This window comes from Octodon degus, unplaced genomic scaffold, assembly GCF_000260255.1.
Source record: "Octodon degus isolate 3935 unplaced genomic scaffold, OctDeg1.0 scaffold00113, whole genome shotgun sequence".
In the NCBI taxonomy this organism is placed as follows: domain Eukaryota; kingdom Metazoa; phylum Chordata; class Mammalia; order Rodentia; family Octodontidae; genus Octodon; species Octodon degus.
In genome coordinates, this window is record NW_004524689.1 from 5,578,648 (window position 1) to 5,595,545 (window position 16,898).

The window sequence follows — 16,898 nt, forward strand, 5'->3', positions numbered from 1 at the left end:
ATACTGAATCTGAGTTCTGGTTTTAAAAGCGAAGAACTGAGGTAAATCATTAAGTCACACAACTAATGCACATTGCCAACATGACTCAAACCAGTACCACCAGTTGAACATTAACACTGTGCGATTTTTTAGCCATTCTGCTGATCCAGAGGAATGGAATGTAGAAAAATCTTTGTAGGATACTTCATAAATATTAAAGACAAGCAAACAAAAAGCATGGCACCAGAGCCAGGCATGACAGTACACACCTATAACAGGTGCACCTATAACAATGCACACCCATAACAGTGGAGGATCACAAGTTTGAGCCCAGCCAGGGCAATGTTAGCAAGACTTCCCCAGTCTCTGTCTCTGTCTCTGTCTCTGTCTCTCTCTCTCTCACACACACACATGCACACACATACACCCTAACAGGCTGAGACCAGTGAGGTGAAAGCAGAATAGGAAAAGAATGGATCAAACCACCAACAGGAACTTAGGCTGGGACACAGAGGGGGAGGAAGGGATGGGAAGGTAGAACCCTGCAGCTCCTCAAGGACCTTTGCTGCAGAGGAGAGGGAGGCACCAGGCCACAGCAAGCCAAAGGGAAAAGATATTCTCCACATACATACAACAGGAAATTGTATGAGAACATCATCTATACTGTATATAAAAATCAGGAGCTTTCTATATTCTGTAGCATTACTAACTCAAAATATCATTTATGACCTCGCCAGAGAACCTTTTGTGTTTATAGACAAAAGCACAACAAACTGATCCACAACAATTTCCCATCATTTCCATTATTATATAAAATAACTCTCTGTTGAACTGTAAAGCCGAGTTCTCATGCTTCAGGTGAATCTCAGAATTCAATTATATTTTTCAGGGGGCCTTCCCGTTAGCTCAGTTGTTTAAGTGTCTGCTAAGCAAAGCAGTCAGGCTCAGGATGCTGTGGTTCGATCCCCAGATCCTCATGCCTTACCCAACATGGAGGAAGGGGGGGAAAAAAAATCCTTCAACTATATTTTTTCAAACAAAGAAAAATCTCAAAATTGGTGTTGGACATCCATACCATAGAGAGTTTGTTTGCCAGATTTTGCAATCTTTATGAAATTATCCTGGGAAATCTTTTCTACAATCCTCACAGATACACTTTTAACACTGCCTCTAAATAACTTCAGTATGTCCATCTAAATAAATTCCCTTTAAAAATGGTTTATCAATTCTTGCCCAACTTATTTAAAATAGGTCACTAAAATAAGATCATACCATAGATTATACTCTATTACTGACAGCAGGCAATAAATTGGTTTTTTAGAACAAATACTAACTTTAAAATTACCAGCTGAAACAAGGATCCAATTATTTCAAGTCAGGTACATTATGTATGGGTACAAACAGAGATGTAAAGTAATTTGGCAATCCGGCGTCTGCTGCCCAGGTAGACGGACCATGCTAGAACATCTTTTCTACATGATGTTGAAGATAAGGAAAAGTCAGGTCTCTAGTCCTTGTGCTAAAATCTGCTGCAACCCTGATTCCAGGTGACCTTTCAGTACTTCCACACAAGCCGGTATGGACACTGTAAAATTCCTCTACAAAGAGCTTTGACTAATCCTAATTAAGCAAGATGTATTTTAAATATAAATCTCCATTTTATTTTACATAGGTATTAAGACTACCTGTTCTAAAAATCTACCTAGGTAGCATCTTAAAAAATTGAAGAGTGGGCCTATTTAAATATTTCTAATGTACACCAGGAAATTAAGCAAAAGAATGTAAAATTATAATTTGAATTTATTAATACACGTATTTTTAAAGATGTCAAGCAGAAATATTTGAGATATTCCAGAAATCTTTTTAAGCAGTTTCACTCTCCTTTCTAACAAGATTACTTTAACCATCAAGTTATAATTTATCTGATAGATAACCTTTTCCTTCTATCGTAACAGCTTCAACTAAAGAGGGATAAAATCTTGTGTCCCTTTAGAAAGAATATATCGCTAAAATTAGTAAGAAAATATGGGTAGTCAGTTCATAAAAACATACAAAAGCTATGCACAGAGTGATAATCTAAGACTTTCTAATCTTAGATTTTCATTAAGAAAATATATTCATTTAAAGAAGATGGGGAAAGGCCAAGTATCTGCCACTCAATTTGTGTATGAGATAAACAGAAAATGCCAACTTCCAGACAAGAAGCATAATAATTTCTATAGACTCCACAATGGGATTAATTTTTGATTTGCTGCTTAAAATTCAGGCCTCAAGGGGAAAATGGGCACCCTTGTAAATTGTGTTATCTCTTCTCCCATTGAATGCCTTGATATTTACAGAGGACACTGCTAACGAGCGCCAGCAATGTCCAAAATAAGTCTAGGCAAACAAAATTGCAATCTTATTTCTGTGGGCTGAAATGTATGTCACCAGCAATTATTTTAGTAAAAGTAATTTTGGAGAACTTGTGAAGCCTGGAAGTTCCATATACTTTTTCAGATTCTTTTTTTCAGTCAAATAATGTTGAAAGTCCCCAAAATGGGGAGAGATGGAAGGCCTAAGACTGCCTGTAATAATAAAGTTCAATGCTCTATCCCTTTCTAACAAGATTGATTACTTTAACCATCAAGTTACGATTAGATAGAAGAGAAAGCTCAGTAAAACTTGCAAAGGGTCATTAAATCCAACACAGAAGTATAGTAAGAGAAAAGTCTACTTAAATCACAGACATTTATGAAAGTATATGATTTCTGAAATCTGTGATCTGAAAACATGGCTTGATGTCTCCTCTGGGGAAAGAGGCTATGAAAATAGTGGGAAGACAGCCTTCAGAGCAAACTGGTGCAACCCACTTTCACAGTTACAAAAACTGCTCCATGTAAAAATGAGCTGACCTGGAAGCAGGGTGTTTAATCATGTGTGACTGTTTGTTATATTACTGTAAAAATAGTATTCTAACGTTGTTTTTTCTTAAGTATTGTCATTTCTGTTACTAGTGCTTTTTATACTTGCCAGCTTGGTTCTGTTAAGTAATTAAAATTGACAGTTTATTGTGAATTTCTGGTTAGAAGCAAAGGTGGTTGTGCTTGTTCCTTACTGCTTAAGAGAGAACTGTTGTCTGGTGGCCTCATCAGGAGTGTCTGTGGCTTTTCTGCCTTTTCATTATTTACTGTGCTTATTGTGCTTACTAGATTAAAATAGCAAACTGTAAACAGACACCCTGCTTCCAGGTCAGCTCATTTTTACATGGAGCAGTTTTTGTAACTGTGAAAGTGGGTTGCACCAGTTTGCTCTGAAGGCTGTCTTCCCACTATTTTCATAGCCTTTTTCCCCAGAGGAGACATCAAGCCATGTTTTCAGATCACAGATTTCAGAAATCATATACTTTCATAAATGTCTGTGATTTAAGTAGACTTTTCTCTTACTCTTCTCTTACTAGATAGTAAGTAATGTATTCTTGGTCCTTACAAAAGGAAGCCGAATGTGGCTGGCCAGAGTCCCAACTACTTGGGAGACTGAGGCAGGGGAAATGCTTGAGCCTAAAAGTTTTGGGACAAAATGTAAATGATGTACAGCACTACATGGACAATTTAAGAATACCTTTTATGGGTCAAACGTCACATGGGCCAGTAAGAAGATACCAACCTAAGACAAAGATGGCTCCTCAACCAAACACCACAAGAGGTAAATCAATTCCCATTGCTGGACATGAGCTCCCAGCTCCATGACTTGACTAGGGCAGGTTTATCTAGATGGGTGGAGAGTCACTTGAGGGAAACACGGGGCCTAAAGTACTAATATAAAGTTTTACTTAAAACCAAACATCAAAAGCAAAACAGCAAGCATGACCAACTACTACATTTCTAAAGTATATAGATATTATTAAGATGAGTAAAAAGAGAACTCAATGTAGCTGTTGGTCATACTTTTAAAAAAGGACACTAAAGATAAACCACTACAACTGCTGACAGGAAAATAAAATTTGCTGCCATTTAAAAAGGATTCTGAGGTACTCAGGTGGGGAGGTCAGGCGTTTCACCTTTGAGACCAGCCTGGGAAACTGACCAAGACATTAACTCAAAATAAATTTTAAAAAGGGTAAGATTTAGCTCAGTGGTAGTCAAGCCCCATTCCACAAAAATCAATCACTTAGTTAATTTGAAAAGGTTCTTAGAGCTGGGCATGATGGCACACACCTGTAATCCCAGTACCATGGGAGGCTGGAGCAGGAGGATCACAAGTTCACCCCAGCCTAGGAAATTTAGTGAGATCCTATCTCAAAAGAAAAAAGAGCTGGTAATGTGGCTCAAGCTTGATTCCCCCTTACCTCAAACAAATAAATAAACAAGAAAAAGCTGGGGACACAACTCTGTGAGGAGCCTTTGGATTCCATCAGCAAAAACAGGGTCAGAGAGTGAATTCCTAACACCAGTACCACATACTCAGGGTAAAGGCCAGCCAGTATAACTCAGTGGCAGAAGCCATCTCCTCTTACAAGCGACCTAACCATAACCAAAGGTTAACCCAGGCTCTTTAAAAAAAATGAAGATAAAGGCAGGCCACATGGACAGCAAACCGATCCTGGCCAAGCCAAATCCTGCCATTCCCTGAAGGCAAGACTTGCATGCAAATGTGAGTCTAGCTTTCTGGTCGGCAAAATGGAGCTATGGGTCACTGGCTGTTGTGGGGATTAGATGGGCTAAACTGTGTGCAGAGAACGGCAGAATACTGGGCACAAAGCAAACAGGCCACGTCTGCTGATTTCTCTGCCTAGCAGGAGAAGACTGAGATTCTAAAGGACACACTGCACAGCCTCTGCACCCGAGTACCTAATCTTAATTCCTAAATTACTTGAAATAATGATCTACTGGTTAGCAGTCAGGGTCAAAAGTTACAGATCCTCTTTCCAGGAAAATGGACATACATGTAATCTTTTGCAAGTAACTGCACCAAGTTCAAGACTCTTCTTAAATTCAGTGACCAGTAAAAAAGACTATGGACATCAGAGTAACACTGTCTTAAAAAAAAAAAAAAAAAAAAAAATTTATTAGCATATGTTTGTGATGACCAGTGGTCAGACTCATCTAGGGAAAGCGGCACATATATACATATCACCTCTTGACAGTTAACTTCTTAAGGCAAAAATCTGTAGAAATCAGGACTCTTATAAAAGGTGATGCTTACTGTGTGTATGCTATATACTAAGTAAAGTCAATTCCCAAACCTTTCAGGTAGCTCTGGGCCACATATACAATGATGGTCTCATGAAGATTACAATAGAGCTGCACAATTCTTATTAGCCAGTATTTCTACAGTACCTTTTCTGTTTAGGTATGCTTGCATACACACATACTAACCACTGTGCTACAACTGTCTCCAGCACTGAACTGGTAACAAGCTAGGGCTCGAAGCCCAGGAACATCAGACTATCCATACCACATAGCCCAGGTGTATAGCAGACCATCCCATCTAGGTCTTTGCAAGGCCTTCCTATGACCATTTCCACAATGACAGAATCAACTAAGGACACATCTTACCAAACATCCCCATCATTAACAATTCATGAGATTTTAGTGTATTATTTCAATTTGAGTTTCCCAACAATACTTTGAGGTGGGTGGCAGCTGTATACCCATTTTACAAATCAGAAGGTTAGAAAAGGCTCATATTTTGACAAAGGAACATGTCAAGAGAAAAATAATTCCTTAAAGGAAAATGTACCAAAAACAGGGTTTTTTTCCTTAAAAATTACTGAAATCAAACAGCTGAGGCCACTGTCATACTACTGTCCTAATCATATGTGTTAGCAGCCACCAGAGGTTGCAAATGCACAAAAAGACATGGCTAAGTGAGACAAGTGCAACCCAAGTGACTCCTGCTTTGAGGTCACATTCATGATGGAGGGGAAACGAGCCTTGTCGGGCCCCTAAACAGCACCTCTGCTGCTCAGCCACCTCCTCGGCCACATGGCAGCATGGTCTCCACTGCATCTGTCTGTAGCTGGACACCTCTGAGCAGCTGGCGAGGAGCTGGACAAGGGCTCCTCGGCCTCCCTTCTCCCCCCCCGTATCCCTCCACCCCCATAGGGAACACAGCACTTCCATGTTAATACATTCTCAGTCATAGGTGAAAACATGGCCAATCTAGCAGAGACATAAAAATGAATAAGTGAAGATTTATAAAACTAAATCTCATGCGTTTATGCCATTAGTGTAGAAATATAGATCACATATACCTGAATATGCAAAGAAAGTTAAATTATGATGCAATCAATGCTACCCTATAAAAATGAAATTAACAAAAATAGTCTATTAGAGCAGACATCTGGTGCATCATGGCAAGAAACGTTAATGATATTGTCTGCAACCCTGTAATCAATTTTTTCTCCCAGCAGCTCTCTCATTACACTCTATTAGATCTGTGCGCCTGGAGAATTTATGAGAGCACCCCACAAGGGGGAGGGGATCTCTGCCAACTGGATCCGACTCAGTCCAGCATAAATGACTTTGGCAGTGCAAAGTATCATTAAAGAACAATCCATACGTCAGCTCTGTGTAGCAGCATCTTGACAAAAAGAAGATTCTGCGTCTTACTACAGGATCTTCTTCAACCTACACGTGAATGTATTAATGTTCTACCAATCTGCAATTTGCTAAAAGCAGCAGTAGACTTGAATACTATGTTTCTAAAACATAATGCCTGGCAATTACTAATGCTATCATATAAAGGTGACTAAAATTGCTGTTAATGGAAAAAACTTTAAAATCCATTCAGCAAATCCTAGTGCTTAGGATCACAAGTCCGCATCTTGTACAGCAATTAACCACTAAGAAGAATATATGCAGTGTATTATTTGTTGAAACTGTACTTCCGATTTGATTTGAAACTGTCTCATTGCTGTTTATCAATAAAACTTTGAAAAAAAAAAAAAAAAACCCTAGTGCTAGTTGGTATTGAGGTAAATGGAACAGTCCAACATTAACACCGTCTTAATCAGAGAGTAAGTCAAGGAATGACCAGGCTGAAAAATACATTCATTTCATTGCTTAGATACACATAGGAATATGCAATAAAGACTGAAATTTTTTTGCGGAACCAGGGATTGAACTCAGGTCCTTGTAATTGCCAGGGAAGCACTTATTCCACTGAGCCATCTCCCCGGCCCGCTTGAAAAAAAAAAAATTAATGGGATCTTGCTGTGTAGTCCAGGCTGGCCTTGGAACTTTCAAGTGTTCCTCCTGCCTCAGCCTTTCAAACACTGAGATGACAGATGAGTGTCACCACACCTGACTTGAAGAGTTAGGAGGCAGTCAGAACTCTACTAATTTATCCCTTAGGATATCACTATTTTACTACTGTCCCAGTGATAAGAATTAGAATTCTATTCACTACACTGTGTTCTGCCTTCTAGTATACATAACTATTATCTCAAAGAATTGCAAAGATTCCATAATGTGAATTAATGGGTCATTTTCTAGGGTCAGAGTTCTCCTCAATTCCTCAGTAATTATTGCTGCAGCCAATGCTCCAGTTCTGGTTACTGCCGTCAACAGCCCATCTCTGCTGTCTTGCTCCTCTTCGTGTGACACAGGATGAAAGCCTTAGTCTCCCAATTACAGCTTTCCTGTATGCTGCATCCTGCTGCCCGGTGAGCCTTCAGGGATAGAAGCTTGGCAAGACAGCTTAGCTTCCCCATCCCATACTGCAGCCCCACCTCCTGAGACTCAACGACCTGTGCCCTTGCTTGGTGGCCTGCAGCCAGCTGCTCACTGCCCTAGATAGGCCAGGCTCAAGACCTCACCACAGGGGCAGGGTGCCGTGAGCACCCGAAGACTGCTCCATGCTACCTGCCACCAGCTCTTCAGCCCTGCTCCCAAGGGCTGCAGCTCATCTGGAAGACTCTGCCTCTCTCAGTGCCACGACAGGAACGAGACACACTGCAATGGAACAGGTCATCAGAGAGCAGCACTGTCCTGTGCTGTGCAAGAGCTCGCTCCCATGAGCAGGACGGTGCATGCAGCACGCTTAGATCACTCTTCACTAGCTGTCTTTAAGAAGTCGTTGTAAGTCCTTCCACAGGAAAGGGAAAGAAGAAAAGTGTACACACACCTTTCCGGAAATGGACACCACCCTGCACAGGAAGGACCTTTGTGAAGACCACTACATGGCTGCACTCCGACAGACGCGCACCACTGCCCCTGCATCCCACTGCCCCTTACTGGACCCCAACGTCGCCGAGGCAAGGGATCACCTCAGTACAGAGCCAAGGCTGCACCACAGCCAAATCTTAGATGGTTTTATTCTACATCCAGCATCGCAGCAGAGCCACCCAGTTTCTAAATAGCCTCTACAAAACATTCCCTGACTATACGGCACCCCAAACTGACTATACAGTTCTGATTTGTGGGCTGAGGCCGAAACAGCCTGGGGAAATGCACATTCCACACATGGACTCAAACTTACCCCCTTTCACCCCATTTCAGTTGCGAACATCCATACTCGCTGCTGATTGCCAGCTCCTGCTCCTTGCAGCAGCCCAGCATGCTCTCTGCTGGTGCCAAAATACCCTTCAACCAAACCCCACTAACTTCTGGAACTGTCCTAGAGGGGTAAGGCAAGTCCCGTATTTTGCTTCCTCTGTGCATGTACTTGTTACTCCTTTAAAAACACATATAATACAGCACATTTTTAAAGGGGCTCTGGGAAGGGAGATAATAGTCCTATTTTATACCCTATGGGATATAAAATACTGATAGCTTTTAAAAACGGGATTCTCCTTACCCCTACAGGCCCTCTCCCGGCTTCAGAAAGATGCTGTGGTGGCTGTGATGCCACCGGCAGAGAGCATGCTGGGGGGTCACACAAAGCAGGAGTTGGAGATCTGCAACAGGCCTGGGAGTTGTGCACCTAAAAAAGAAAAGAGTTTTAAGTTAACATGCCCAATGCCCTCTCATACCGTGGTTATTAGGGGCACTCAGCACACAGGTAGGCATCTGCAAAACTCCATCAGCAGATGGGCTCTGAAATCTCAGAGAAGTTGTTCTACCACCAGAGTTGAACTTTCACGTTAATCAAAACTGTTTCCTTCTTCAGTGTGAACAAACATGATCCCTTTGCTCCACATTTTAGTGTGGGTCCTGTCATAAAATGTATGGTGTGTGCCCCTCAAAATAACCACCTTAATATGTGACACAGCGCCAAAGCACAGTAACAGTGACATGCTTTGCTTAGAAACAAAAATGTCAGGTGTCAAATAAATCACAGGTGGACAAACTAGGCTTTCAGAAGAATTTCTAATGTGAGATGCTAGAAGCATAAGACACACTTAAATAAGGAAATAGCCAGAGCATTAGAGCAGCCAGAGGAAGACCTGCTGCTTTCTCAAAGTCTTAGTTTAACTTTGGAAAGCTGAAGAAGGCAAGATAAATGGGGCTTAAAAGCAGATTCTTATAAAGAGAGTGTGCCCATTCAAATGAGCTTTAAAATTCTCAAAATGCCCACAAGGCAAGGATAATGGGCAGACACAGAGTGTAAAGTTCAGGACAACCATTATTTCTTCTAGAAGCAGAACCAATTACATAAATACCACATCTTTTCAGTTAAATATTTAAAACAAGCCCCAAAAAAGACGGGATAACAACTTCTGAAAGCCAGCACAGTCCTTCTAAGCATCAGAAAAGACATCTCAGACAATAGTTTGAATATGTAGCCTTTCAAATATCCTAGAGAGCACACAACATTTTTTAACTTAACCAATCCATGAACTTACTTCAGAATTCATGTAAAGTTTGTGTATTACATGAACTTTTAAAAAATCTATAAAATCCGAACATTTATACAATAACTTCTTTTTCTACATTTGTTGTAAGAATTTGTAAGCAAACTTTTTAATATTAAAACATTGCTTAGTTATCTTAAAATTACTTTTGAGAAACAAATCATTCTCTAACAACTTCTATAAACCAAAATTTTAATAAAATCCGTAACTACTTATGTTCCTATACCTTTTTCAATACCCTTCCTAAAGACAAAACCCAAGAAAGTAAGCTATTATTGGGAAAGCCTCTCCCATAGTCGCTTTCTTTACCTTCCTTTCTCCTGAGCCTACCATCTGCAATACCTGCCTGGCTTCCCAAAGTAAACTTTCTGCCCAGTCAGTCCCCGATTCCACAGCTTCACTCACAACACAGACAGTATTGTAGGTGGTGGTCACACCTTCTCCACCACATGCTTCCCTCTTGCCCCTGCCAGCACTGTAAATTCCAAGCAAAGAAATTCATTTAAATTGTGCACTCAAACGTACAATTTATTCAACATTTTTCACCATTACCATCAAAATAAAAATGCATTTCTTGTTAATTTCTTGTACTAGAAATTCAATTAACCAGAATTGAGCTTCAAATCTCAAATTCGAATCATTCTTTCCAACTAAGAGTTTTAACTTTTTAAAAGCTTAGTAAAGCATTTTTAAATAACTTGGCAGAATTTTAAATATGCAAGGTAAAAAAAAATATGCATAGTTATTATTAAAACACTAAGCATTAAAACTGAGTCTTTTCAAAGAAAATCATTGTTCTTACTAATCAGAAAACAGCGACAGTGTCAGTTTTCCTAATTTTCTCCATAATTCTTACAGTTCATCAGACTACTTTGAGTTGGGTCTTAACTTAAACATCCACATGATGATCTCAGTGTACTCCCAAAGCCTCCCCGTAATTCTGGATGAGTATCTCGCTATCCACTTTTAAACTGACATCCACAGATGGGGTGGTTTAAAGGAACTCTCCCACCACCATTGCTCTGGAACTGAGGAAAGAGGTGACTGGATACCCAACAACCTCCTCCTCCAACATGTCCATCCAGCGCCCAGCTAAGGCATTCAATTCCATCTGTAACACTTACAGGGTTACAGAAGACTGCAAATGCAAAGGACATTTAGCCTGCACAAAATACGGAGGTAATCCCTGTACTCCACCGTACTTTTTTTTAAAAAAAAAACCTAGGGATCAACCCCAGGGTCTATACCACTGAGCTACATTCCCAGCCTTTTTGGGAAGTCCTGTTTTTTTTGTTTTGAGAAAGGTTCTCACTATGTAGCTGGACTGGAGTGAAATTTTCAATCCTCCTGCCTCAGAATCCCAACTAGCTAGGATTACAGGTGTACACCTCCAAGCCCAGCTGAATGTGTGCTTTTTTGTTTCCCCACCAGTACTAGAGATTAAACCAAGAGAGGCTACATTCCCAGCCCTTTTTTATATTTTGAAACAAGATCTCACTAAGTCACTAAACCGCCAAGGATGATTTCCTGTCACAGCCTTGCAAAGTACTGGAATTACAGGCCTGTGCCACTGTGCCTGGCTCCTAACATACTTTAATACAATGCTGATCCGAACAAGATTGCTTTTATTACCAAGAAAAAAACAGCTGCAGGTTCTAGAAAAATACTCTGGTGCCAATTCAGTAATATGCACCTTTGTTGTTGTTGTTGTTGTTTTTACTTAGAAACCACTGTGTACTGTCCCTTACAAATACTATGTATCTATTTTAAAAATTGAGGAATAAAAGGAAATCATAGTATAAGAAGAATACAACCACAATGATGCACTCATTTCTGACAGAACAATGAAGACCGATTCTGTTCTGAAAGACAGTCTCTGCTGTCCATTCCACTAGTCCTTTAAATAATGCTTAAGTCTGCATCCTACATGGTATTAACACTTTGTAATAAGTATTAAGGCTTTCACTTAATTGCCTAACACTATGTCCAAATCATAAAGCTGTAACTGGGTGATAATGACCTTTACACAGAGGACAACTCAAGAAGCTAAGAGGAGGAGGAAGATTATAGAAAGAAACTCAATTCTGCAGGCCTAACTTGATGGACCACCAAAAGAGAAGCAAAGCTGTCACCGCTTCACACAGATGCTGATCATAGCTCCCCAAAGTGTTTCTCATGCCAAGAGGCCTTTGCTGGTATTTTCACATAAGAGCTAAGGCTTCATTTCTCTTTACTAAAAACCAGCATATTCAGAATATAATCATGTCTTAAAAGTGCTTTAACTTTGATTATATTCATTTAAATTCCTAAGGAAACAGTAACAGACCTTATTTTTTCAAAATAAGTATTTTTTAAAGAAATAGCCTTATTATTTAAATACATAAACTACTACATACTTCAGGCCAACCTAAATTAAATTAGCAAATTTCTTAAGACTTTTTTGATAAGATATAGGACAAATTTGTAGTTGATTCGTCTTTCAAACCATTACAACTAAAGGGTTGTTGTTTTCTTCTTTTTGTGAAAACTTATCTAGCAAAATTTTCCCACTGAAATGGTAATTCAGTCAATATTCAATATTTACTCTGGACATTATGATCAAACAGAGTGTTAATAAGCACACAGTACTCTTTAGTGCAGAGAGCAGAAATGGCATTTTTCCTTGCAAAGTACAAACTTAAGAGTGCCAAATATACTTTGACATCATGACCACTGTTATTCTGGGGTCAGAACAGGGGCTGCAAAGTTTGTCAATCTGGCCTTTCAATCTAAAATATGCTGGAAAGGCAGGTCTTTATATCCCAACTTCATAGGTACATCAAGGCAAAGTTCAAAGGCTTGGCTTGCCCAAGAAAATGACAGACAGCAGCTGATAACAAGGGACAGGAATCCAGTCAACCATAATCTCAATCCCAACTCTTAATTCCTCTTCATCAATCACACCACCTTTCAGTTCAGCCTCATATCTTATATCTGAATTAGCTTTGTTCAAATTAAAGCAGATTTCCACCCTCAACTGAAAAAGGCTCTAACAAGATTTACCTACAATCAAAATGAATGAAAAAAAAAAAAAAAAAAAAAAAAAAAAAAAGCCCATTTCCAGAATGTCCACAGTCCATACACTCTGCTCTGTTCCTTGTGGTGACAATAGTCACACTGGAAATAAACAACTATTGTCATTGATAGTGTGCACATAATGCAAACCTCAGTGGAAACTAATGAAATCTCTACTTCATATCTCCTATATTTCTAACAAAAATGAGAAGTAAGTTTTTGTAAATAAAAAAAAAAAATTGTTTTGAGACACAGTCTCATTGAACAGTCCAGGCTGTGCTTGAACATGTGCTTCTCCTGCCTTAGCATCTCACAATACTGGGATTACGGTCGTGTGCCACTACACATAGCCTGAATTTTCTTTTTAAACAAGGAAAAGCAGTTCTTCACTGCTTCTAATCCATTGTATGAAAAGCAAATTTTGTAAAGAGTAAATTTTATTGTATGAAATCTAAGCTGAAGATCATTTCTCTACAACCCTCTACTATTGTGCAGTCAGCAAACAAATGGGTAACAATGACAGGCGATGGTCAGCTTTTGCAGTAGGGTTTCAGGTAGAGACCAGAGATCAAAGAGAATCTCAAGGGCTTCCCCCACACACCAGCTGCTCACACATGGCAATGAAACAGACGGTATACGGTATGAAAACTCCAATAAAGCCGGCCCCATTCACTGCAGACACAAAGATGTGTCTTCACCAATGTAACCAGTCTAAGTATCCTAAACTACTTACCCCACATTCACAACAAGTACTGAGAACCAACGCTGGGTGAAACAAAAAGCATGCAACAGCAAGCTTCTCCCCAGAAAAACACAATGCCCTCAGTCAACTAACAGCCCACTGATACCACCAGCCAACCCCTAATGACAGCTCTGCCTCTGAGAGACTGGGCTTAATTTTAAACACTATTTTCCCAGTTTTAATAAAAATGAATCATGGCATTTGCCTAAAATAGAATTTGTAATAATTACATAGTCTGCCTTAAAATCATTTGCTATAACAACTGAAAAGGCTACATTTATATAACTTCAGGAGGCCAAAAATTACACTTCCTTCTGCTTTATGAGTAAGGGCAACTCAAGCATTTAAACAGAATTCCCATGAAAGAGAAAGAAAAAACAAATCCCATGGAATAGCAAAGGAATAGCTTCAATTCCTGACCTATGAATAAAGAATTAGGTGGGAATTACTTTTAAGGAATTTTATGTTGTACTGAATCAAAATTACTAATTTTGGTGATTTTCTTGGTTAGCATTCTCCGACTCCGTGATCATTTCTACATAGCAGATTATCTCTAGGATGCTTAAGACTTCTATAGAAAGTGGTTTCTAAAAGGGAATTTTAATGTTATTAGTAAAAGCAAGAGATAAATTTTCCTTTGAGAAAACTAAATGGTTTTCTTCCATCAATCCTATTGAGCGCATTCTCAAAAAAAAAAAAGAAAGGATGGACATCTAATAATGTCACTAACTGTACATTCAATTAGAATATCACAGATCACACTTTTTGGCCCCTTTGTCTAATTAAACAAAGAACACAAAAGCAAGGTTTTCAATAAATGCCAGTTGGAAGCACTGATCACAGCCCATATAACATTCCTAACTATATTCTGGAACTCAGTGCTCCTTGATGACACGGACTCTCACAGGAACAAAACCCTCATGACAAAGTAAGTCACAGCGTGTCTGAGAAAACCTATGGGAGGGCAGCAGAAGACAGGGCCAGAGCTGTGAGCTTTGTCAGGCTCAGTCAGCTCTGATGAATAGAGATGTACTCTAAGCCCAAGTAAAGGTGCCTTTACTGAGCAGGCACCACAGAGTAAGCCAATCCAGAGGGCAGAACCGGCCGTGCAGCTCAGCTCACTTCCCCTGCAGGCCCTGACTTCAGAAGTCTAACATGTGAGCTTGTTCATGTTTGTCCAAACCTTTTTATCATCATTAGGGCACTTCTTGATTCATTTTTGTCAGCTTTGCCGATCTAACTCAGCTTCTCAAATTTAAATGGGGAAGGGAGGGTTAAAAAACGGGAGAGTAAACCCAAGGCCATTCACTTGGCTATAGTCTCCAATTCATTTTTCAGCTCCATACAGGGTCTCACTCGCTAAGTTACTAGGTTGTCCACCCTAGGTTTGAATTTGAAATCCTTCTGTCTCATTCTCCCAGAAGCCTGTTATTACAGGCCTATAACCCATGACCAGCTCCAAATCTAAATTCTTAAAAAAGAAAACTGGCTTCAATTAACCTTTTCAAGCCAGAAAAACAAAACAACAACAACAAAAATAAATAAATAAATTTCACAGATTGCCATCCCATATTATTATTGGTTTAAAGAGCTAAATATTTTGCTAGCTAGTTCATCATTGTGACACAGGTACACAAATCTAGGGTGCCAAACAGCTCTATTTAACTGATATTCCTCCTTTCTTTTGCTTCTCAGTAAACATACATTGTCCTCCTCACCTGCAAAGCTAGCTTGAAATTTGCTTTTGTCTACTATATCCACAGATAACTTCAGTCAGTACACTCAAACAAATCAGACCTCTCAGTTTAGAAGTAAGCCAAATCAAATGAATATTTCCTTGGAGAACAAAGGCTTCCTAGTGGAATACATAATCCACACACCTTAAAAATGCCACCTTTAGAAATCTCTATTCCGTTAATAATTTAATTACTCTGCACTACAGTAACCTCCACTTACCCCTGTGGAGGTATGTGCTACAAATCTAGCAGTGTGCGGCAGAGGTGGCCTTACAAATTCTGATGGTTCAACTTAGCAGAACAGTCATGAGTATACTTCTGGTGGAAAAGAAAGCCAAAGATCTACCATCTAAGCTGGGAAATTTGAGAAGCTACAATGGGAGACTGTTCAAATGGTCTGGTCAGATCAGAGACATAAAGCAGGGCCTACAGAGGTGGCTGTTTTATATGCATGTACTCAGGTTCTAATGGAGTGTACTATACTGGCAGAGCCTAGATGACAGCCCAGGCTGTCACATAAAATGCAGCCTCTCACCTCATATGAAACCAGTTCATGAAATGTTGTCCAGGACCTCCGAGTTCAGTCACTTGCATTCCATGATTTGTAGACGATGTCTCCCCACCCCTACTTCTCACTCATGAGCTTCTGCCTTCTTTAATGCAGTCATCTTACCTTCTGACAATTCCGAACTGTAGTATATCCCATAAAGCCAACCACCCAGTTCTTTTTACAGTCCCAAATATGCCTTATTCTCTAATAACCACCATATAAATGGTTAGCTTTGAAATAAACAAAGAAATATCTCTCAGTTACAATCCCAAACCAACATTTTGCTTCATAACAGCTAAAATATGTAATTACTTAGCATTTTAAAGCTATTGGATTTTTCTTTCCAATTTTCATTGCTGCATTGACCATGTTAATTGCTACAGGCAAAACCAACTCCAATTTCTTTGTAAAATCTTGCAGAAAAACAAAGCGTATTTCTTCTGTTCATCTTTTCCCTTATTGCTTGGACAAACTTCAGGAAAAAAATTCTGATTCATATATTTAGTTATGTTTTATACTTTCAAACAGTATACAGAATCAAAAAAGGAAAAACTAACATTTCTTTAAGAAGCAAACATTTCATCATCCCTATTATTCTTAAACAAGTATGTACTGAATTCAGACCCTCAAACAAAAATGCAAACATCAATGTATAATTTAGAAAAAGGCATGTAAACATACTGAACCCTACATCCCACTTGTTTTTGCAGACAGCTTTAATGTGCTGTACTAGACCAATACTGACAGCAGAAGCTTCAGCTTTTATTGCTGTTAATACCCTGAGCAATTACTGTAACTCAGCAGGAACCTCTGCCCAGAACAGCAACGATCACAGTATGATCAACATTGTGTAAGAGGTGCTCTTCAAACATGAAGGTGCCTGCTAATGTGCGAAGAAACCGTCCAAGGGGCTGAGAATCTAACAGGTAAAAGAAAAATTTTTGCAATTTTATTTCACAGCTACAGATTTTCTACGGTGCACTGGCATGAGGTCTAGTAAAAATCTCTGTCTGTCTGTCTGTCTGTCTCTCTCTCTCTCTCTCTCTCTCTCTCTCTCTC

At 39.5% G+C, this 16,898-nt stretch overlaps 1 protein-coding gene across 6 annotated transcripts in view; it reads right to left on the reverse strand.

The window, feature by feature from the left end:
• The window catches only part of Rere (arginine-glutamic acid dipeptide repeats), a 451,075-nt gene that overhangs the window by 232,047 nt on the left and 202,130 nt on the right, over positions 1-16,898 (reverse strand). For all 6 annotated transcript variants that reach the window (XM_004639633.2, XM_023699557.1, XM_023699553.1 and 3 more), the window contains exon 4: positions 8,761-8,886. In XM_004639633.2, the coding sequence (XP_004639690.1) occupies positions 8,761-8,886 (126 nt within the window). The remainder of the gene's footprint in view (positions 1-8,760; positions 8,887-16,898) is intronic.